The following is a 23,990-nucleotide window of genomic DNA, read 5'->3' as shown; positions in this document are numbered from 1 at the left end:
TAAAGGCGGTTAAATTAAATATGTCGAAAACTGCTCTCGAACTCGCATTTGCGTTTTATTTAAGGCTTAGAATGCGTAACAATGCTAAAATCAGGTATTTTATTAAAAATTTTATTCTATCTTACATTTAACAGTTCAGTCCTATCAATTAGTACCAGATAGAAAACACCCTCATTGTGTTCCGAATAACTCAATATCAAACATAAATATTGAGATTATACAAATAGACAGCATAACCAAAGAACTTATTTTATTTGCAACTTAAATTCAAACCAAGAATAATGTTCTGATTTAGTTCCAGCTATTATGAGATTGTCGATTTGCACTAGTTACCCAGGTAGCAAGATGACGCTAAGCGACGTCATTTTTAGGTTGTATTTCGCCCACAGACTTTTTGGATGGACCTAAAATGACGTCCGGACGACGTCATTTACCAAAAAAATAGCCACGAATGATTCCCAAACTGCATCTCGTCCTTTACGGAATTGTTCAGGTCATTCGCGAATACTTCCCTATTGACTTCTTTCAATTTAAATTAATTTTTTTGGGTGGTATTTCCTAGTTTTTTTTTAAGTTTGATCGGCAACGTCTACGTCAACGTCTGCTCCAGCATAGGTTATAAGTGTGTTTCCACAGTTTCTAAATTTCTGTCAATTAAGATATAATCATTCGGGATTTTTCCAATCAATTTATGTCTAGCATGTGGGTCACATTATCCTGCTCGTCCCTACATTGATATCGTGTGTATGTTTGATTTATGCTCAGGGGGAACAAAGCGAGACATAACAACCACGGGGAAAGCGAATGTTTTCTATGACTATGTTGGTGTTAACCTTTGTCCAACTATAATACTTACAAAATTTAAGATTAAAGTCTACAGGACTCTTGGCACTCCACAGTCTCAAGGTATTTACGACATTATTCTTGTATCCAGGGATGGGGTTGTCGTAGGGTAGGGCGAAAACTACTTGCGTATTAACCCATTTCTTAGTACCGTTTGGTCCATCAACAACGTTACCTGAAATATACGCTTATATATTTAATTTCATATAAAATTTGACCTTAAATACCATAAAAGTTAACGGGCAACATATATTCGGGTCGGGCTTTCTCCCAAGGGTTACCAAACCTCAACCAATCATCAGGCTCTTCTTGTTGCTCCCCATTGATGATACGTTGCGCGAATATTCCGTATTCGTAACGGATACCGTACCCGTAAGCGGGCATTCCTAAAAACCATTAGAAAATATTATGTGAGTTCACATAAAAGTAGTGTTAAGACTTACCTAAAGTGGCCATAGAATCCAAAAAGCACGCTGCTAATCTACCGAGACCTCCATTTCCAAGGCCCGCATCCTCTTCCATTTCTTCTAATTCTTCGATGTCCAGGCCAAGATGGTATAAAGCTTCGTCACAAGAAGACTGGATGCCAAGGTTTATCATTGTGTTAGATAGGGTTCTTCCCATGTAGAATTCCAGGGATAGATAGTAAGTTCTCTGGAAAATACAAGGGGAGGATATAAGATCTTTTAAGCCTAATTTCTAATTGAGACCTGAAGTAGTTGTTCCTTTGAAGAGAAGAAGCTTTGTGTTAAATCTGGCTTCTTGATATTTCACTAATCAGCAGAGACGATTACCAAAGCGTTTCATGTTATTCATTAGTCAAAGATTTCTGCTGATTTATGCAAGATCTCTCGACGGGTGATGTTGAGGGCAATAGTGATGGAAATAGCCGAATGAGTTGATAACGAGATTATAGGTTCCCGAATGATATTGATAACCGAATAATCATTTGAATAGCCCCGCATGTAATGCCGGCTGTGGGTGTTGCAGATTAGTTAATGTACTTTATTCTAATCTGTATGATTGAATACTTGTTAATCCACAGAACAAGGTTGTTTATGGATTTCAGTTTTATTTCATCATTATTTTAAATTTGTACAATGCGTCAAGGAGCGAAAAATTCTATTGTTGTAGTCCATTATCTTCAAGTCCAAGTACAAGTACCACGGTGACACTACCAATAAAAGACGGTTATTGTATAGTAACACCAGGATCCACAAATAATTTTAAAAAAACTCCGGAAAACGAGCAGAATATATAATTAAAACGAGGCCTGTTAAAGATGTCAAACTTTTTGGTATTTAAAAAAATCAACTCTCGGATACTGAAGAAAAATTATTATTAAAGATGATAACAAATGATTTTCAGTCTTTATCTATTGTGAAGGACAAAGGGCTTTTCGAGTTTTTTTTTCTAACTAGAAGACTTTACGTCGTTATTATGCACAAGCTGCTTCGAGACTTGCTATCACCGCCGATATTTGGACTTTGGATAGTCCTAATCAGATGAGTATATTACTTTGACAGCTTATTTCATATTAAGTGATAAATTAAATGCCCATGCTTTAGATGATCAAGATATACAGGGTGACTATTTAAAAACTTTGAATGACCATATATTAGGAACGAATGAAAATAATTTCCGTTATTTTGAAGATAAAAATAAAGCCTACTTTAAAATTTTCCACGTACATTTACAAATTTTTCTTAAGATATCGCACGGCATTCCTGAACTATTTATTCTATAGTGACTAAGGTTGCGTTTAGAAACTACAGATTTTTGGTGACCCCATAAAAAGAATTCAAGAGGTGTTAGGTCTGGGAATCTAGGTGGTCGTTCAATTCAATAGGACTTCTTCCAATCCTCTGGTTAGGATAATGACCATCAAACGATTGCCTAACGGGAATTAAATAATGAGGAGGTGCTCCATGCTGTTGGAATTGCACTAGTAGTAAGTGTTCTTCTAAAGATAAATTTCCGTATAACTCCCTATGTTTTGACATTCCCGCTCTATTAGTGGTTCGATAGAGCTTTTCAGCATACATGTCGCCATCTAAATTTCCTGGTATAAATATTGACCCAAAGCTAAAGTTTTTGGAGGTACTGGGTATGCCTTTCTCTAAATATGTGTGGGTTCTCACCATTCCACTAATATTCATTTTGCTTATTAACATGCCTACTTAAATAAAAGGTACACTCATTACTGAGGCCAATATTTTTAACTAATAAGGTTTTGCCGTAATTCTATCTGTCATTATTTCAAAAAACTGAATTCTTCTGTCCGAGTCGTAGTCACAAAGTCCTTGCAGTATTTTCAGTTTATAGTAAAATGACAAGATATTCTGATTTACCCCAAGAACCAGATTCCAAATCTCCTAGACGAAGGATCTCTGGAAGAGAATAATCGACAAAAACCACGAGGATTATCCAGCCATAGGGCCTTCGAACCGGGTAGTGTATAGGAAAGTACGTAATAATCCACAAATAAGTTCTCATTCCTTTTCAGGATGAGATGTGTCAAAGCTCGTTTTATAGTCTGACGTGGAGATGTCTGGAAAGTTATAAAGGCCTCTGAACGAAAAACTTAAATAAATGTCTACCAGTGAAATTCGGATGCTTTAAGCAAATAAGGCAAAAGCGACGGGAGAGGTGATCATTCTCACCTCGCAATAACCTAACAAACTAAAAAAAAAATCCAAATTTGGCCTTTTCTGCTAAATTCTCCTCCTTAAATTTGGAATGGTTTTTGGTTATAGTAGTATGTCAATGCGTAAGTCATCGGATTTATGGACAAAAGGATACTCCTGTAGTTGATTTTAGTATTTTGTATTGGTATAGTTGGATACCTTTTTAACAGCTTTGAAGTAGATTGGCAACCCATACAACACTTTTGATCTTATAATCTGTTTGTAAAGCAGCAGCTTGTTGTTCAAAAAAAAATCACTCTATGACCTGATAAAATGATCCATATGCAGTTAAAGCCACCCAAAGCTCTAGAAACATTGTATGAAGTACCTACACCAAATAAACATTTAAAAGATCTGGTAATTCAAAGTTTATACTTTTTGCAGATAACACCTCAATGGCGTTTCTGGTTGATTTGTTTAGAGAACCTCTTGGGAGTTGTGCTGCTGCTCTACGGCTCAATGAAAAAAAAAGCTAATAGTGTTGCCTTTTTTTGTTAGAGACACTTATAAAATAAATAATGATGTGACAAGTATCAGACCCCAATGGGGTGAACATGGGGTTCGCAGCTAACTCCCACCTGCCCATGACTGAACGAGGGAAGAACCGGCTGCTAGCAAACGTACTGCGACATGTTAATAATAATTAGATTTTAAGAGATCTTCAATGGACACTCAGGTAACTATTAAGGAGTAAGGCTCATAAGAACTTCGTGAAAGTGGTATACGACACATTGATCCATTAACGACAAAGATTCCAACTCCTCTAGACGGAGCATTCCTACAAGAGGATACTCTCGGATAACCATTAGGATTACCCGGACATAAGGCCTGATGCTCTGGGACCAGGACAGAAATAATTATATTAATAATTAATAATTCAGAAACATGTTCTGTATGTATCAGAGCTCGTTCTATATTCTCACGTGGAAATGTTTGGAGAGTTTTAAAGGCATCTAAACCGAAAACCTGAAGGAACGTTTCGTCGACTAATCTCGATTGATTCCTATTTTTCATCGGGACAGAACCAGCTTCTTCAAATTTGGCTATTAATTGGCGAACATACTCCGGGCTTACATTTTGACTTGGATGCCTTTCGGTAAAACATTAAGCTTTCCTTAAGACTCAGTTATCCTGAGAACCATAAATGAAAACAGTGTCTACACGTTCAGCTATGCTGTATACCAATGTTAAAGATAAGAAGTGCTGCACAGAAAAAACACTACTATAATAAGGCTCTGATTGTTTTTTATTTATCCAATAAAAATTAAAATTTATTTAATCAATTATGTTTGAGACAATTAAAGAAAAATAATTGATGCTATTACAAATATTCTATTTAGACCATATCAAAATAGTATTAAATTAAAATATCTTGGTATTATGGAAATGATTCTATAGAGTTAAAACTAAGGGAAATCTGTACTTCTTTAAAAATAAGATTAATTATTGTGTTTAAAGCTAGGTTATATCAAAGTTTACTGAATAAAATACAGTATTTTATTCAGTAAAATTTTGTTATATTAAAATTGTAGTACGGTGAAATAACAGGGCTGTAAAAATGTTCTGTGCGTTTACTGCCAATAAGATAACAAAATAAATGGGTGATTCAAATTTTTATGTACCTACGTAATTAAAGCTAATTAATGGTTTTTATTAAAAATTTGTTCCAAGTCGAGGTTGGCCAATTTTCCTAAAAAAGGGCCATAAATGTGTCAATTTTGGCCCAATTTCGATGAAACTTTGTATAAATTAAGGGGTTTTTAATGGAGAAAAAAATATATTCTTATGAAAATATTGATGAAATTGATAATTTTTGAATGAATTTGTTCCAAGTCAAGGTTGGCCAATATACCAAAAAAATGGACATAAATATGCCAATTTTGACTCGATTTTCATGAAGTTTAATTTAAATCGAGAAGTTTTTAATTGGGACAAAAAAACAAAAAAGGTCCTTATATAAATGTTGATAAAATTAGTATTTTTTGAATGTACAACGTTTGTTTAGGTTCGCGAACTTTCCTGAAAGAATGGCCATAATTAAACCAATTTTGACCCGACTTCAATGAAATTTATTTTAAATTCACCAGTCTTTAATTGGAAAAGAAAACGTATCTATCAAAATATTGATAAAGTTAATAGTGTTTAAACGAATTTATTCCAAATCAACGTTTTCTGGACTTGGAATAAATTTATTAAACAACTCACAAGTTTCCGGAAAAAATATGCTATAAATATGCTAACTTTAACCCGATTTGTATAGTTTTTTTTAGTTAAAGCATTTTTAATGAAGAACAAAAAAGGTTATTTCATAAAATCAATGTTTGTCTATACCAAGATAATTTCCATGAAAAATAAATTATTATTGCAATGGAATCTTAAGTTAGGTTAAATTAAAAGTTTCGCACGGTGAAATATAATTTCTGTAAAAATGTTCTTTGAGTTTACTGCCGCATATTTAATAAATTTTTGTTTATAATTAATATATTTTTGTTTTATTTATTTTTAAAAAGATCCTGTCCACCTCTGGCTTTGACTTCTGACTCCTTTTAAATTTCGTTCCGATGGAACTGAGTCAAAATCGAATAAAATGAACGATCCGTATTTCAGAAAGTAAATATCTAGATCGCAAATTTTTATGCGATTTTTGACTTGGTTTCCATACGGCGATATTTGAATGAATTTGAAAACACAGGCCCAAATACTATTCAAACAAACTTCAAAAAATTAATATTCAGTCAACAAAACACTTCTATTTAAACAATTATTGTACTTTATGACAATAAATACTACATTAAATCAACTGTGGGTTGGTTAAGGTTGTTTAAATACGACTCTACTCATATTCTTAATAAGTTCATATTAATGTAGTTTAAACCTAATATGCGATCAAGTTTATACCTGTTTTTAATGAAGCGGACCTTTCATTGTATTTAACATAGCCATTAATCAAAACCAACGTAATTCAATCATTCCATGTTAGTTTAGTTACATTTTGATAATGTTTAAATAAGATCACAATTTACTTTAATGATTCTTATGTTTGAACTAATTTTAAGGACATATGCACAAATAAAAGTAAGATATTCATTTATTCAATCACAAATGTCATTCAGGCATTGCAAATACAGCAGGGGAGAATGTTCCACAATCAGACAAAGCATGTAATTTTGAAATTCCCGCCGCAAGTTTGACGTTTTTCGTTCGGATAGTGCGGTTATACACGCCGATGTGGTAAACAAAGTTTGAACGCTGTTCTCTTGGTTTTGTGCATTTTTTAATAAAAAATCATTTTTCAAGGTAAGTATTACAAAAACAACCTTTACATCAAATTTTGGGATATTTTATCGAGATTTTATAAGCAAGTTTACTTTTGTAGGTTATGTATGAAGGTCACAGTTAAATTTAATTTTGTATTGTAGGTTGTGTTCCACCTTCAGACAGCATGTTTGTTCACAATCAGACAGTGTCTGATTGTGGAACACAACGCTTGTTTGGAGTGTTGTTGAAAAAGTAATTGTTTTTGTAAAAATTTAATTTATATTTCAGAAAAAATGGCTCGAGGACGTCAGCGAAAAAGCGATAAAGGGCAATTTGATGAACAATCCATGAGAGCTGCTGTTAGAGCAGTCACCGAAGAGAAGATATCTTTAAGACGAGCAGCTGAAAGATACAATTTAAAATTTCAAACGGTTTATGAATATGTAAAAAGGCAAAAACAGAATCCCACCAAAGAGATTAAAATGGCTCCAAATTATGATTGTAGAAAAGTTTTTTCTGAAAATCAAGAAAAAGCCCTAGCCGATTACGTATTAACTTGCTTAAAAATGTGTTACGGACAAACGGTCATTAATATCATAAAACTTGCTCCCATTTTCCCCAGTGATGCACTACGCAACACCTAATTTATTTTTTTTTGTCGCAGCTAATTATTTTCTCTTTGAATTATCTAGTTTATTTTAAGAGAACTACAATGCAAGGAAAAACCTGGAAATGTTTGTTCTTTTACCAAATCAATGTCAAATACGGCAAGACGAATTGTAGTAAAAAAATTTCGTTTTTTCTCGCTGTATATTAAATTCTAAAAAAATAGTTTGGGGTTTCTTTTTTTAAAGCAAACGCTGTTTTCTTCAAATATGAACATAAATCCTTACAGTACATATGTTATTACGAATCAGTTATCTTTATTGGCGATAAAAAAAATGCAACAAAGTCTGCTGTTGCGAAAACGCATCACTGGTATAAACCATAAATTAACATGTGACTTTTTCACATTTAAGCCTGTCAAGAAAGGAATAATAGTCGGGAACTAAAGTGCTTAGATTTGGAGTCTAGCGAAAGAATTTGTGTTTTACGGTTCGTGTCGTCGTGAAACAAGTTTAAAATGGCTTATAGGCGGTTTCTTACTCAAAAAGAATTAGCAGACCTACTCAGCGGCATATGACAAATTATCAAACGTCTCAATAGATCGTTGGAACGACAATTCGGTGGTGAATGTTGCTAGTAATACTTTTGGCGTTGAGCCTATTAGTCGTGTGAAAAGATTTGATAGGAAAAAAAGAGTTGATAAGTCTGTTCCTCAACCCAATGTTATATCTCAATATAACAAGTATATGGGGGGAGTGGATTTGCACGATAATGGCATCGCCAATTACAGGTGTAATGTACTGGGAAAAAAGTGGTGGTGGCCTATATTCATCAATGCCATTGACAGCCTAACTGTCAATGCATGGAAATTTTATAACATTTTCAATGATACATCAATGTCGCAACTTGATTTCAAATCCTATTCAGCACATCGTCTTATAAAAACAGAGAGAATCACGGTAATTAGAAATCTTGCAACAGGAATCAACGAATTACGTTTCGACAATATAGGCGATGTGTTGACCCATAGTCCTGACAAGGCACGAAGGAGGTGTCGAATATGTCCCAGTCAAACTGTATACATGTGCCAAAAGTGTCAAGCGCACCTACATACTACTTGCTTTGCTGAGTATCACACGGCGCCATAAAACGTAGTACCAAAAATTATATCGTATCGTCCCACTGATGCGTTTTCGCAACATTATGAAATGTAAAATATGTTTTGTTCTACACTTTTTTTGTGAAATATTTGTTTATTTTTAATACAATCAGTTAATACTAGACTATTTGTAGTTGATTTTTTTCACCAATACATTTTTTTTAAATGCAAATAGAATAATAGTTTTTATTAATTGTCCCAGTGATGCGTTTTCGCAACAGAATTTTTTTTCAAAAATATTGAATTTTTTTTTTTTGTTTTGGAATATTGTTTTTAGGGGTAAATAAATAAAAAATTTCTATATACATAAGTGTTAAATTTTCTTATTATTTTTACCCTTGGGCATAAATGGGTTATGAAATGGCAACTATTAATAATTGTAAAATTCCGGAAAATTGGCAAACAAACAAGGAAGCTGGACGCGAATGGTTCCTTGGATTTATGTCCAGACATGCAGAATTAAGTCTTCGCCAGCCGAAAAGATGTAGCCTCTCCAGAGCGACATCATTTAACAAAGACAATGTTGGACTTTTTTTCAAAAATTTGGAAAAAGTGTTTCAGAACCATGGAAATGTTTACAGCGGTACAAGAATTTATAATTTAGATGAAACTGCCACCACAACCGTCCAAAAACCGAAAAAGATTGTTGCTCAGAGAGGGATCAAGCAGGTCTCTTCCTGCACGAGCGCCGAACGAGGTTTACTGGTCACCACTTGTTGTATTATATCAGCATCCGGGAATACAATACCACCAGTCATGTTTTTTCCACGAAAAAAGTTTAATCCTCGAATGACTTATGGAGCACCGCAGTGTACTTTGGGATTGGTTTCCGATTCTGGATGGATGACTGGTGAATTGTTTCCAAGCGTTGTAAGGCACTTTATTAAACATACGTCCAGCACAAAAGAAAACCCTTCTCTCCTAATTTTTGACAATCACGAGAGTCATCTAACGTTAGAAGGAATAAATCTAGCCAAGGAAAACGGAGTGATCATTTTGACCTTACCGCCACATACTTCCAACAAGCTGCAACCATTAGATGTCTCGGTGTTTTTTTCGTTTAAGTCATTCTACAATACTGCCTTAAAAACATGGCTTTTAGAGCACCCTGAGATACATGTTTCTATTTTTGATATCCCTGGCTGTGTTGCTTATGCATTTGAAAAATCGATGACTCCCGCTAATATCAAATGTGGATTTCGAAAAACTGGGATTTATCCCTTCGATAAATTCATATTTACAGATGACGACTCTGTAATTAGCAGCGTAACTGATAGGAATGTGGATCAAAACAATGAAGAAGCTCAACGACTTATGGATCCAAATCAACCATCAACATCAAAATGCATTGAAGAAAATAAGAAAATATGTCAGACTCCTTAGTTGCAGTATCAGTTAGTTTAAACACAACACCTACACAAAATCACAAAGAAACTTTCGTAAGTCCACAACAATTTAAGGGATACCCAAATTGTTGTGGATATATATATATATATATATATATATATATATATATATATATATATAGTGTTAAAAAAGAAGAATAAGGTCGAGAAAAGTAATCGATGAAGACTCAACAGATGAAGAAAATGAAGACGCGGCGATGCTTGTAACCGAAAGTTCCGATGATGATATTGATTTTGTAGAAGAAATCGATCCACCACCACTTCTAGATAAGCTTAATAAAGAGCCAGAAGTTGGCGATTTTATTTTGATAGAATCTATGGACAAAAAGAAAAAAAATTATTACATAGCTGAAGTGTTCTGTAAAAAGGATAAGGAATGCGAGGTCAAATTTTTGAGAAAGTCCATTAAGTATAATAACAGCTTCATTTACCCCGAAATAGAAGACGTGACGTCTCATTGGTATGTTTGGAACACATTAAGATGGTGTTACCAAAACCGGCACATGTGGGAACAACAAAGCGGCAACAATCTTATTTGAATATTTCAGCTTTGAAGTTCGTTAAAACATTATTACCTTTTGTCTTATTGTGGAACATGCAGTGTCTGGATGTGGAACATGTATGTTCCACTAACAGACAACTGTCCTTCCTTTGGTAAACAAACTTTTTTTAAATTAGTTTTTGGTTTATGATGTTTGTTCTACCATAAAAACTTATGTTTAGCCTTAATTTATTTTAGTGATAATCATATTTTGGTTGGTTCAATAAACAAGGTCAATACTTAGCAAAATCTATTTGGTATCTGATTCTGGAACACTCTCCCCTACTTCATTGAAGCAATGTGTATCCTATTCATATTATGAAAGGGTTTTCTGTGTGTGCTTTTCGTTTAAACTGAACCGAAAGTTAATTGTTCTTAAAATAATAATACTAGTACACCTGACTTTTAAGTAAATTCTGTGATAATAAAATGCGAATATTTATAAACAATGCTTTTGGTCGGCAAAATACACATACAAATAAACCAATACAAAATAACTACGGGCTTGACATGTTTAGAATTCTTAAGAGATGTAGCCATAATTTTTAACTAAATAATAATAAAATTTTTTTTTTCATTTATTGTTTTTCTTGATCAACAGAGAAGAATGTGCTGAAAGTATTTTTTAAGAGCTTCAAAATAATTCATCACTCGACTCCTCTTTCTATTTAAGATTTTAAGGATGTATTTGACCCCATCCAAGATGTTGCAGGTAATGGTGAGATAATATGCTTGTTTTTGTCCCTCTTCATTTTATAGAAACTGTTCTCACCGGTTTTTTTATTCAGTTTTTTGTTCCTAATATATGGTCATTTCAAGTTTCTAAATTGTCACCCTGTATATACATAAATTTATCTATGCGTACCATGCTACACTCACATGTAAGCAACAACCGATTCATAGTTTATTTTGGCATTAAGATAACGAAAATCTGCCGACCTTTATCCTACTAACGTGTATATTAATTTATTCTTTATTAATAATTTATTTCATTAACGATATTGTTTATGCGTGATACCCTGATATTCGCGTATCGGCTATCTATGGCAAAAATTAATATAATAACTAATGATCTCTTAGTTAAAATTCGCGATGACGTCGGAGCAACAATATTTGCATGCCCAGCAATAACAAAATTCAAGTTTTTCTGTTTTATTAATATATTTCAAAACGAATATTTAAATTAAAAGTAATGACAATAAAGCGAGATACTTTTTATTACATTGAGTAAAATTATTATCCCTGTTATAGATCCATAATTGGTTGCTATATAGCAAAAACTTTGTTCTTTAATTGCAGTTGCTACACGCAAAATACCACATATCACTCTGCTCTAACTTCACTTCATGGTGGTGTAAGTTTACACAATATACTTGTGACCATAATGAATTAGGGACCGGATAGGTTTACGCGGTAAGCTTTTGATACAAAAATTCAAATGAATAAAAAATATTAACACAACATTTAGACGTTGTCAATATAAGTGTCTGGAACATCGTTCAAATGCATCAGAAAAGGTACAGGGTTAATTTAAAACAGAAAACCTCGTACTAGATACAGGGTGATTTTCAACCTATGCGCATAAACTTGGGAAATGATAGCTGATGAGTAATAATGAAAAAAAAAATGTAGTAAAATAATTTTAGTTTTGGAGATATCCATATTTTTTAAAATAAAAAACGTGTATTTTTTAACGTGTTTAATTTAAACTAATTTAAAGCAACTGTTCAAAGTGGTTTCCATTATTTTCGATACAGACTTGAGCTCGTCGAATCCATGAAGACGTACATGCACGGGCCCAAACCAGGCTGTAGGCGAATTGCGTCACTGGCAGCGTTTATGCGATGTCGTAGCTCTTGCTCAGTATCAACTTCGTTTACATACACCATTGTTTTCATATGACCCCACAAATAAAAGTCTAATGGATTAAGGTCAGGCGAGCGAGGGAGCCACCCAACTGAACCATCACGGCCTATCCATCGTCCGGAAAACACACGAGCTAAATGTTGTCGCACTGGTCGTGAAAAATGTGGTGGAGCACCATCATGAAGAAACCACATGTTCTGCCTAACGTTGAGATTCACATTTTTAAGGAGCACTGGTAAATTGTTGCGCAAAAATTCTAAATACCGAGCACCAGTCAAACGATTTTCCAGAATAAAAGGTCCAATAAGCATCCCGTTCAGAATTCCAGTTTATACATTTACAGAAAAATGTTGTTGAACGTATGTTCTCCGTGTAATATGCGGATTTTCCAAAGCCCAGTAATGAGTGTTATGAAAGTTGAAAATTCCATTGCGCGTAAAATTTTCCTCATCCGTAACTTAAATGTTCATGGTAAAGTTTGGGCTTAACTGCTGGTGATGTAACAACCACTCACAAAAGTGTACTCGAAGCAGCAAATGTCTTGGAAGTAGGGCTTGTACCCTCTGCACATGAAACGGGTACAGCAACTCGTGCCTTAAAATTTGCCAACTTGTAGATTGCCATATTCCAAATCGCGCTGCAATTGTCCTAGTGCTAATTCCAGGTTGTTCTTCGATAACTTCTAAAATATCCTCCTCCAGATTTAGAATGAGCCTAGGTCTAATAGCTCCTCCATCTTGTCCAGGCCGCGGCCGCAAATTGCCAGTTTTTCTAACCCGTTGTATAACACGTAAGAAAGCCCCACGTCTCAGGTGATATCTTCGGACATACAGATCAGCTGCTGCCACTGCATTCTGATGCGTTTCTCCGTAAACCAAAACCATGTCGACAAGTTCTTCGTTTGTAAAAATGTGCGCCATTACATTTGACGCTTTTATTTTGTTCGTGTGAAAATAACGATCGAAAACGATCACAGCCACCAACAAACTAAGTACTGCTAAAGATTCCAAACATTATGACTTGTTTACTATCAGTTATTAATAAACAAAATAAGTTCGTCTGATACACGTTCTGTTGACATTTGTTTAACTTTATTTCGGAAACCAAAAATATTTTACTACATTTTTTTCTCATTATTACTCATTATTGATCTTCATCTACCATTTCACAAGTTTATGCGCATAGGTTGAAAATCACCCTGTATACACAATGATTCTTTAAGAAGATTTGGGTGCATTTTTTCAGAATGCTATATATATTTTTTGACGTGTTCCTTATTTTTCACAGTGGTAATAAAAACGATAAATAAGTGTATCATAAAAGTAAAAAGTCGTTCACTTGCACGTCTAAAATTAATATTCCGTATATTAACGGGGAAAACAAAGTCACACATGGGATTAAACGGCTGAATTATTAATGCTATAAAACTCAGCAGGTTAAAAAACTTATAAACATTATAAAAACATTCAAAAAACACCGAGTCGATAAATATGCCATTTTATTATCGTTTTTTATCAAAAATATTCTCTAACAGATAATAATAGTTTTCCCTGCAGCAAATTGAAACCTTGGCTAATCTCCAAAATGTTCTTTAACAAAAGCAGCTAAAATATACATTAAATTATTAAAAAAGTGTTAACGGTATTTTTCCATAAATATCTCATTCGATGCCACTAGAGTGTTTAAATTAATATATTTTTTAATAATAATAATTTAAAAAGGTCGAATTGAGGTGACCCCAGTTTATATCTGGTGTACTACTAATAAAAGCAAATTTAAAAAGTGGGACTATGAAACGTCTATTGGTTCAATTAAAATTTGGATAATTCTGGTTCAATGTAGAGAGAAACAATTAAAATAATCATTTTTGAATTTAAAAAATTACACATTTAAAAAAAAATGTTTTTTTATTAATTAAGAAAGGACTATATTTTAATTTAAAAAAAAACATATTTAAAGTTCAATTGAAGTCTATTAAAGCATAATTATGGAACCTAATGTGAATTTAAAATACCTTCTAATAGAAATAAATTAGTTAATTCAGTCCTTTTCATAATATAATTTACAGGATAATGTGTCAGAGTCATGGTTATGGACTAAGTCAATAACAATGTGTAAGACACTGAATGATTTATGTGCATAATACATTTGAAATAGAGTTTATTTAAAATAATTGAACTGATAACTTTTCAACATTACTTGATTAAATTAAAAAAATTAAATAAATCAGAAAAACTTAATAAATTAATTTAATTACTTGAATTACTAAACTTTAAATATAGAGTTCATTTAATTTTATAATTTTAAGAAAAAAAAGCATGCCATGTTGGACTTTTTGCAGGAAATGATATATGAGGATAATGAATCTGCTATCTAAGATTATAGTGATATAGATTATAATGCCAATGCTATCTAAGATTATAGAAAGAGTGGTTAAGAAACAAATCATTACTTTTGTAATTGAATACTAAATTCAGCAGAATATGGCTTCTTTAAATCCAGATTTAGAAATTATGCTATTTGCAATTTTTTAGAAGAGCTGTTAGTGAACAAGAGACTTCAGCAGCTGTGTTTTGTGAATTGGTAAAAGCTTTTGACTGGGTCAACCATAAAATACTGCTGCAAAAGTTGGAGACCTATGGAATTAACCTTATTAATTACCTTATTAATAAGTGTCGAACGTGCAATAGACAAGATTTTTTAAAATAGCTTGCAACATACAGCAATTAGTTTTGACCTTTGTTGTGCAAAAAATTCTGATGATATATGAGGAATATTTTTATGATTTTGGTAAGGGAGATTACATAGCAATTAACGATTGTCTTGCTGGGATAGACTGGAATCAATTGTTTTTAGGAGAGACATCTATTGATGTCATAGTTTCAATTTTCTATAATGTGATCTACTCCTCAATGGAAAGGTTTATTCCTCTAAAGAGGTACAAAAGTTCTTCTTTTCCATGTTGGTTTCCTTCAGAGCTTCGCAGTTTGATCATAAGAAAGAAACAAATTCACAGCAGGAATATGAAGAATTTGTATTTTTGAGACATTAATGTGAGTACTTAGAAAGTTGTGCTATCAACAATATATTAATAAGGTGGAAATGAATCTCGCTAGCAATCCGAGGTACTTCTGGTCATATATTCGAAATAAAAGAACTGGTTTTAGCCTTCCCTCCAGAATGACATACAGTAACAGGATTAGCATGAATATCTCGGATACTGCGGATATGTTTGCAGAATACTTTTCATCCGTCTATTCGGATGAGCAAGTCAATGACATACCATCTTTTGATTTTGATAAATCAATTTGTCTGAGCAGTCTAACTCTGTCAACACAGGATGTTTATGAGGTTATTACTTCCTCTAAGAATAAGCTCTGCGCTGGACCAGATCGGCATTCTTCCTAAAGAAATGTGTTTGTGTTCTTACAAAACCAATACTGTTCATTTTTAACAAATCTCTAGGTACTGGTTCTTATCCCATTCTCTGGAAGAGAAATTTTCTAAAACCCATTTTTAAATCTGGTAGTAGAAATGAAATTTCCAATTATCGGGCTGTGTGTAACCAATCTGAGTTGCCAAAGCTGCTTGACTGCCTGGTCAGTCATAGGATTGCCTGGAGTTTTAAATCTTTATTTAATCCTGAGCAATTTGGATTGCTGCTTGGAGAAGGGACTTAAGGTTGACTCAATATATACAGATTTTTCCAAGGCTTTTGATAGGGGTAACCATAGGGTACTCTTGCAGAAGCTTAGGGCTTTAGGTATTGTGGGGCCTCTTCTTCAGTGGATCTCGGGATTCATCGGAGGTAGAACTCAGATTGTTAATCTTGGAGGTACATGTTCCTCTGAAATTTTGGTGCCATCTGGGGTGCCACAGGGCTCTCACTCAGGCCCTGTTTTGTTTTGCCTCTTTTTGATTGATTTAGTTTGGAAACTTAAAAATTGTCGTGTGCTAATGTTTGCTGATGATGTGAAGCTATTTAGGCCTATCACATCCCTTTCGGATGTTGTGCTTCTGCAAAAAGACCTTAATTTGTTCTTTGATTGGTGCCACTTGAATAGAATGTCCCTTAATATCAATAAGTGTCATAAGATTACTTTTTCTAAGCAAAGAAACCCTATTGCTTTTCTTTATAAAATAAATAATGTAGCAATTGGTGTCAAAACAGAGGATTCTGACTTATGCTGCTATAGATTGTCCCGAGTTATTGTCTCTTTTTAAACTTAGGGTGCCTTCCAGATTGAATAGACAATCAGAAATATTTTCAGTCTCATTCCACCATACCAATTATGGTATTAATGAGCCAATTACACGAATGGCTCGAAGTGCTAATGGTCTGTCAGGACAGATAAGCTTTTTTGACTCTAGGATTACATCTTTTAAGGGGCAGTTAAAGAATATTATTTCATAGGGGCTTTAATTAATTAACTCATCTACACCTTTCATTGATTTATAGATGGTTTTGTATCTGAATATATATGTTTGTATGATGCTATGTAACACTTTTGTAAATGGATTTTGTAAATAAATAAGTAAATAAATTAGGGGTCTTTGCTTGGGCTGGTATGAGTCCTACTTAAGCAATAAGATTCATCAGTGGTCATATCAGTGGTCTTAGTCCAATCAGAAGTTTATAAATTGTGGAGTACCACTTGGCTGTACTGGCTTGTACTTGGCTGCCACTGTAGTGCTGGGTCTTGTTCTATTTTTACTGTTAATACTGTGAATCATCAGCATACTGCTGATATTTTGTATAAGTCAATTTTCTTTCCATATCAGCTACACACAAGGAAAATAAAAAAGGTAAGGAATAGAACTTGTGGTAGTCCAATACATAAATGTACATAGTTTGATTTTGAAATTCGGTGTTGATTTTTAATTAAAACACCATGAAATCTATCAGAAAGATACAGCTTTAATAAAATTAGTGAATAATCTGAAAAACCAAAATAGTGCGATTTTGCAAGTAACATCTTAGGATTAAATGTATCAAATGCTTTACTAAAGACACAGGCAAATTGTTAGTTTCTTATCCCAATTAAGTATATCTTATATCATTAATAAGCTTTACAAGACAAGTAATGGTACTGAACTGTTTACAAAAATGGGGCTGACAACTTGGAATTAAATTATGAGAATCACACAATTCTATTACCTGATTATAAATAGGTATGTATTTCCAAGATTTTGGAAGCAAGAGGTAAAATACTTATAGGCCTTAAGTATTTAAGCTCCTTAGGGTTAGGAACTTTAGCTAGTAGCTTGATTATAGCTTTTTTCCACAATTCAGAAAATGTATTTTCCAAAATACATGAGGTTAAATCTTTTATAGAAAGATCATCTTCTCCAACAGAGTTGGTACTGATTAAACTTATTAGTTTTATTAGAGTTGGTTCATTCATTAATCTAAAACTAAGCCTGTAGTGAAGGTTCCAGGCCAAGGGTATAGTTTTTTTTTATAAATAAAATGTTTCCAAAAACAGCCTTGATTTCTCTTTACTTTTATTTGTTATGGCATGACGTTTCGTCTCGAATTTAAGACTTCTTGAGATGGCTGTTAAAAAAATACAAATGATAAAATTAACATATCCTGAAAATTACAACAAAGTACCAACCTAGGTTACAAACAAGCAAACCAACAGTTACATAATTATGGAACCTTAAACATTTAACTACAAACACAAAGTTGAGCAGTTTAGGTATGAAACGTTCAGGATAAGTCTTGTCACTAGAAAAATCCACAAAAAAAATTGTAAAACTAAACTATAGTGTCAGTATTGACATTTATCAGTTATTCACATTGTAGGTATACAAAGAACAAAAACATGACCTTCAAGACAGAAATATATTTTATTTAATAAATCAAATACTCGTATTTTGTGGTAATTTTCAAAAGGTTTTAATTTTATCAGTTATATTTTCTTAACAGCCATCTGAAGAAGTCTCAAATCCAAGATAAAATGTCATGCCATAACAAATAAAAGTAAAGAGAAATTGAGGGTGTAGTATTGGAAACCTTTTATTTATATAAAACTAAGCAAATTATTAACATTAGAGTTAATATTATTCTGAAAAATGAATGATGTCATTTGAGGTGCTATCAGGCAAATTATTACAATAAGCAAAGTATTTATTAGGCTTAGGTATTGGCATCAGTTAAATTAGGAGGAATTTTAAAATTAGTGTAAATATTAATATAATTAGTAAATAATTATTCTAAAATCATTTACCCCTGTGATTCTGCTAAACTTTTTTTAAGTAAGCATTCTTTTCATTAATTGAATTGAAAGTTTAGTAAAATTTCTTAAATTATGGTAGTTATTCATACAGTTTTCTGTTTTATACTTAAAATATCTAAATAATTCCCATTAATCCTCAACCTCCTTTCCAAATTTAATTTTTTTTTTATGTAAACAAATATACATATTCAAAACTCCCAACATGTTTCGGACACAATGGTGTTCATCATCAGGGGATAAAATTGGTATTAGATATATGCCCCAGGGTTTGATTCCATGTCAAAAAACCCTCTATTTTCAATGAAACATGTCGGAAGTTTTGAATAACTGAATGTTTAATAAATAAGTGGAGGGAGACTGCAGGATTTTCATTTTACCTTAACCTACGACTCCACTGTAAGTATGAACTATTTCTTCACAAATATATATGTTTATAAGTACTATATATTATTATGAATTGCATAAAAAATATATAATATTTTGTTTAATGGCAAGGTAAATTTTTAGTTTAATGTGCTGTTTTAGTTTTCCGGTTTACTCAAATACACCTTTAAAATACATAATATTTTAAGCTGTAGGTTTGAATTGTTAAAGTGTTTAGACAATGTAAACGTTTTTTTTTTTTTTTTAATTATCATTATAGGTATAAATATTTTAAGATAAGTAATACCTATATTTGCATATGCTATTAAATTTTGGTAAATGGTTAGGTATACAGGTGGTATTTGAAGAGTATTTAAATTTAATTTTTGGGTTTTATTAGATTGATGAGATTTGCCTAAGATGTGCTTAACCTAGCAGTATCTTGTTTCTTGTTTGCATTGTTTTTTGATGTTTACCATTTCTGAAAATAATCTTTTCTTATAGTTATTTTGGATATTAATGATCTGAACCTCCTCAAAATTAAATTGGTGTAATTCTGAGTCAGCATGTTCTGGCTGAGCTGGTTTGTTTTTCAATCTTAATAGTACCTATTGCAAGTTTAACACTTGTTTTGTGTTCCGTTATCCTAGTTTTTTGAACAACATCCTGGTTGACCTTTGTATGTAGACACCTTGACAGTTAGAGCATGGGAGTTTTTAAATTACCACTTTGTAGTTCTTTGACCTTTTTCTCTACTGTTTATAATTTTACTGTATTTTCACATTTGAATGCAATTTTATAAAATTGATTATTAAGAGTACCCGCTAATCTTTCAGACAAATTTTTGATGTATGGAATTAAAAAAAATATTTTTTGGTGTTCAGTGGTGAAAATTATTAGATTGTTATTTGAATTTTCAAACAAAAAACAGCCACCCATAACAACCTAATTTTCATCACCAAACACCAAAAAAGACATCTTAAAATATTTGTAAGGATAATTTAAAAAAAGGAGAAAAAAACCTTATGTTTTGTCTACATCATCTAAACACTTTAATAATTAACCCACAGCTTAAAATATTATTCATTATTTTTGTTGCTTACACATCAGCACTTTGATATTCTCAAAAACTAATAAACCAAATGGAATCATCAAAAAATAACAGCTATGTTCTGTTGTGAGTAATAATAATAATAATAATAATAATAATAAAGTGCCTTTATTTAGCAAATACATAGTTTTACATAGATTTGCCTTCGAAGGCGAAGATTAGCTAAAAGCTACTATTAAACTCTTAACCTTCTTAAACTACACAAAAAAAAAACAAAATAAACAAACATAAATCAGTAGAAAATAAAACAATATTCATTAACAGAAATAAGAAAATCTTTTGATTTACCTAAATGATTCCTGTAGAAACAGGTTCTTGAAATGTTTTTTAAAAACATACAGGCCATTGCTAAAATCAGGCTTAAAGACGTTCACAAATTTGACTGCGTTGTAAGTGAATGATCGTTCAAAGACAGCCATTGAGTGATGGGGCATAGTCAGAGTGTTTTGCCTAATAATTCGAGCATGTACATGATTTCTAAGTACAAGTTTCTCAAATAAAATAAATATATCGGAGCTTTGGACTTATAAAGGCGATATACTAGGGTGCAGTACAAAAACTTATATAGATAAGGTATTTTTAACCACCCCAAATCATACATGCCTTGGGACACATGATCAAACTTTCCTAGGTCAAAGATAAGTCTACAGCAGGTATTTTGCACATGTTGTAACCGATATTGTGTCTGCTGGTCCAAGCACGGAAAGAAAACTATCAGACAATATTGGATAATTGACATAACAAAAGTTTCGGCAAGTTTTTTCCTAGTTTTGAAGTTTAATATTGATTTATCAGCATAAAGCATACGCAAACGCAAATAGCTCTTTTGAAGAATAGTACTAACATGCTCTCTGAATCTAAGAGAGGCATCTAACGTGAGACCTAAAACTTTTATACTCTCAGAAAAAGTAATTAATGTATTATCTAATGTAATTTTTATAGTTGAAGTTATAATTCTACGAGACTTTTTATTAGTAAATAGCAACATCTTCGTTTTATTAGGATTTATGATTAAGTTATGTTCCTTTGAGTATTTCGATATTAGGTCGAGTTCAGTGCTTATATTGTTACCTATCTCTTCATATTCATTGGGATCAAAGTAGTGAATCAGCTGCGTGTCGTCAGCATATTGGTAAATTTCAGATGTACTGACAATATTAGACAAGTCTGACGTGTAAATTAAAAATAAAAGTGGACCAAGTATTGACCCTTGCGGCACTCCTGATACCACATGCTTGGGATCCGAAAAGCTATCCTGCAGTCGCACCTTTTGAGTTTGATTCCAGAGATAACTTTTAAAAAAAGATAAGACAACGTCATTACACCCATAAAACTTTAGCTTAGCAACAATTAAATCGTGATCTATAACATCGAAGGCTTTTCAGTAATCAAAAGCTACCATAACAGCTGAAAGTTTCTTGTCAAGAGCTCGTATTATATTGTCGGTGATGTTTAAAAGGGCGCTTGCTGTGCTATGGCTGGCTCTAAATCCGGAAGTTGAGAGGGAATGATATTATTATTAATGAAGTAATCAATAAGCTGTAAATAAACCACCCGTTCTAGAACCTTGGATATAACATTTAATAAACTTATGAGGCGTAAGTCTTGCAAGCACTGAGGATTTAATATTTTAGGAAAGGGCAAAACAATTGATTCCCGCCAAGCTCTTGGAAAATAGCCTGTTAGCAAGCAACTATTTATAATATTGGTAATGTGACTTAAAATGTTCGGTAAGCACAGCATTTGTTTAGTGACATTGTCTGAGCCCGCAGCATTGGATTTAATATTTTGTATTGCTTTAAAAACAGTGTCTTGATCTACCAGAGAAAACTGAAAAATGTTATTTGTATATTTTTGATTGGTATAAAAGCTAATTCTGTCAAGACAGTTATCAAACTTATTGAAAATGCTTATAAAGTAATCATTTATTAAATTGGGGTTATTTAAAATAGATGGTAGATCATTATTGTCTGTTGCAGTTTTAATGTTTAAGTTGTATAAACCACGCCAAATTTTTTTACCAGATTTTTCACTTTGTAAGCTATTTAGATAGCCTTTAATTTCCTAGCCTTTTCTCTTCTAATAGAGGCAAGTGCAAAATTTCTGCACTCCTTATAATGATTCCAATTTTGTGGACTTTTGTGTTGTTTGTACTTAGTTAGTGCATTGTTTTTTTCTTTTATAATTAACTTGAGATTATCAGTTAGCCAAGGTGCAGCCTTTTTACTGATTCTAACATATTTATAAGGTGCATGAATGTTAAATAAAATATTAATATTTTGTTCTAAAAAGTGTACTTTTGCATTTATATCATTTAAATGAAAAATATGGTCCCAATTTATTTGAGTGAAATCCGTTTTAGATTCATCTAAGTCAAAACTTTTAAAATCGCGTATTTTAATAACTTTTTGTTTAACTTTTTTAATGAGAATATTTAATGTACAGAAAGGCATTTTATTGTGGTCACTTATATCCGAATCAACAGTACCGCTCTTATGACTATAGATTTTTTATTAATAAATATTGGATCCAGACATGTAGCAGATATGTACATTTTAATGTTCTCATTAAATTTTTAATTTTATTTATAATTCTCAAATTTTATTGTTGATTTTCATCTTCAATGAAGTGTTTACTTTTTTTTACTATGGTTTTTTTTTTGAATTTGTAATGCCCTGAAGAAAGGCCTCTAATATAGGCCAAAATGTTGGCAATAAAAAAAATTTCTAGTATTTTTTAAAATTATTTTGTTAGATTTCAGTAGATTTAGGAAAAAACTTTAGTAGATTCACCAGAATAAATGTGGCAATGCTGGAACAAATACTAATGTTTGACACATTTAATTTGTTAGAGAAAACTAGATCTAAAAGGTTATTATTGCAGTTTAATACAGTATTCAGATCTATTTTTTAGCAAAAAAAAACTTTTTTATTTCATTTAAATTAGCAGGGGTTTAGACTATATTAATTAAAAACAGTATAGGTCTAAGATGGTAGGTGCCAACAACGGAATTTGTCTAATAAGCATCCAAAAATAATTTAAACTTTAAGCAACCTGTAAACAACATTTTTCCTATTATCCACGTGTGCATGACCCGTTCCTGCTACACTTTTATTTATAATTTTAAGCCCAATAAACAGTACAAATTTTTATTATCTTAAGTACACCAGCAGTACCAAAAAGGTTTTCAAAAAATTACCTTTGGGTCCGTTTCATAATAATACTGCTGGGTTCTGATCCACCTGGATACCAAATGGTCCCTAACGGTATGAGCCAGGGCAAAGTAATAATCCCTAGTGGTGGCCACATTCCTGTCTTTCACCAGAGTGTAGTGGACGTGCCTGTTAAACGTTTTCTTCACTTCGTTAACGTCGTCGATTTCTGCGATCCCCCTTACGGAAATCTGTTTCCTACGCTCCACGTCGCTCTGGGGCGCCGACATTGCGACTTTTGATTCAACAAATCGGGAAAATTTGGGAACGAGTCTCGTTTTATCCCGTCTCGACTACTACCGGCAAAGGCGACTGTACGGACTGAAATTATTGTTTTGGCTTCGCTGCTGCAGGGGTCACCTTGAGACGCCTGTGACTGCTGCTGCGGGTATTATCGGACGAACGTTATCGCCGGTGTTGCCGAGTGATAATAATTCATTTCCCCAAATTTTAGATAAAAAAGTTCTGAGATTGTCTTAAGATTTGTTTTTTTGGTTAATATTAATAATAAATTAATTTTATTTTATAAGAATGATGGCATTTTTATTCTAGAACGCACATGGTATTTCATTTAAGAGAAGAAACTGCATATTATTTAACTCATCGTATTTTTCCAGAAATTCAATAGGGAAGGGTTGCTTTAAAAACCACAGATTTTAGGTGATTTCCACAAAAAGAAGTCAAGTGGTGTTAGGT

The 23,990-nt window shown here is 32.6% G+C and overlaps 1 protein-coding gene across 1 annotated transcript in view; it reads right to left on the bottom strand.

The window, feature by feature from the left end:
• LOC126738877 (glycogen phosphorylase) overlaps nucleotides 1-23,641 on the bottom strand; it is a 40,081-nt gene extending 16,440 nt beyond the window's left edge. The window contains exons 1-4 of the mRNA XM_050444341.1: nucleotides 23,282-23,641; nucleotides 1,287-1,497; nucleotides 1,071-1,229; nucleotides 857-1,018 (exon numbers count right to left, since the gene is read on the bottom strand). Of these exons, the coding sequence (XP_050300298.1) occupies nucleotides 857-1,018; nucleotides 1,071-1,229; nucleotides 1,287-1,497; nucleotides 23,282-23,524 (775 nt within the window). The 5' untranslated portion in view covers nucleotides 23,525-23,641. The remainder of the gene's footprint in view (nucleotides 1-856; nucleotides 1,019-1,070; nucleotides 1,230-1,286; nucleotides 1,498-23,281) is intronic.
• Between the last annotated feature and the right edge of the window lie 349 nt (nucleotides 23,642-23,990).

This window comes from Anthonomus grandis, chromosome 7, assembly GCF_022605725.1.
Source record: "Anthonomus grandis grandis chromosome 7, icAntGran1.3, whole genome shotgun sequence".
Taxonomy (NCBI): Eukaryota; Metazoa; Arthropoda; class Insecta; order Coleoptera; family Curculionidae; genus Anthonomus; species Anthonomus grandis.
Note: the sequence above shows the minus strand (reverse complement) of the source record. Positions and strands in the feature narration are given on the sequence as shown.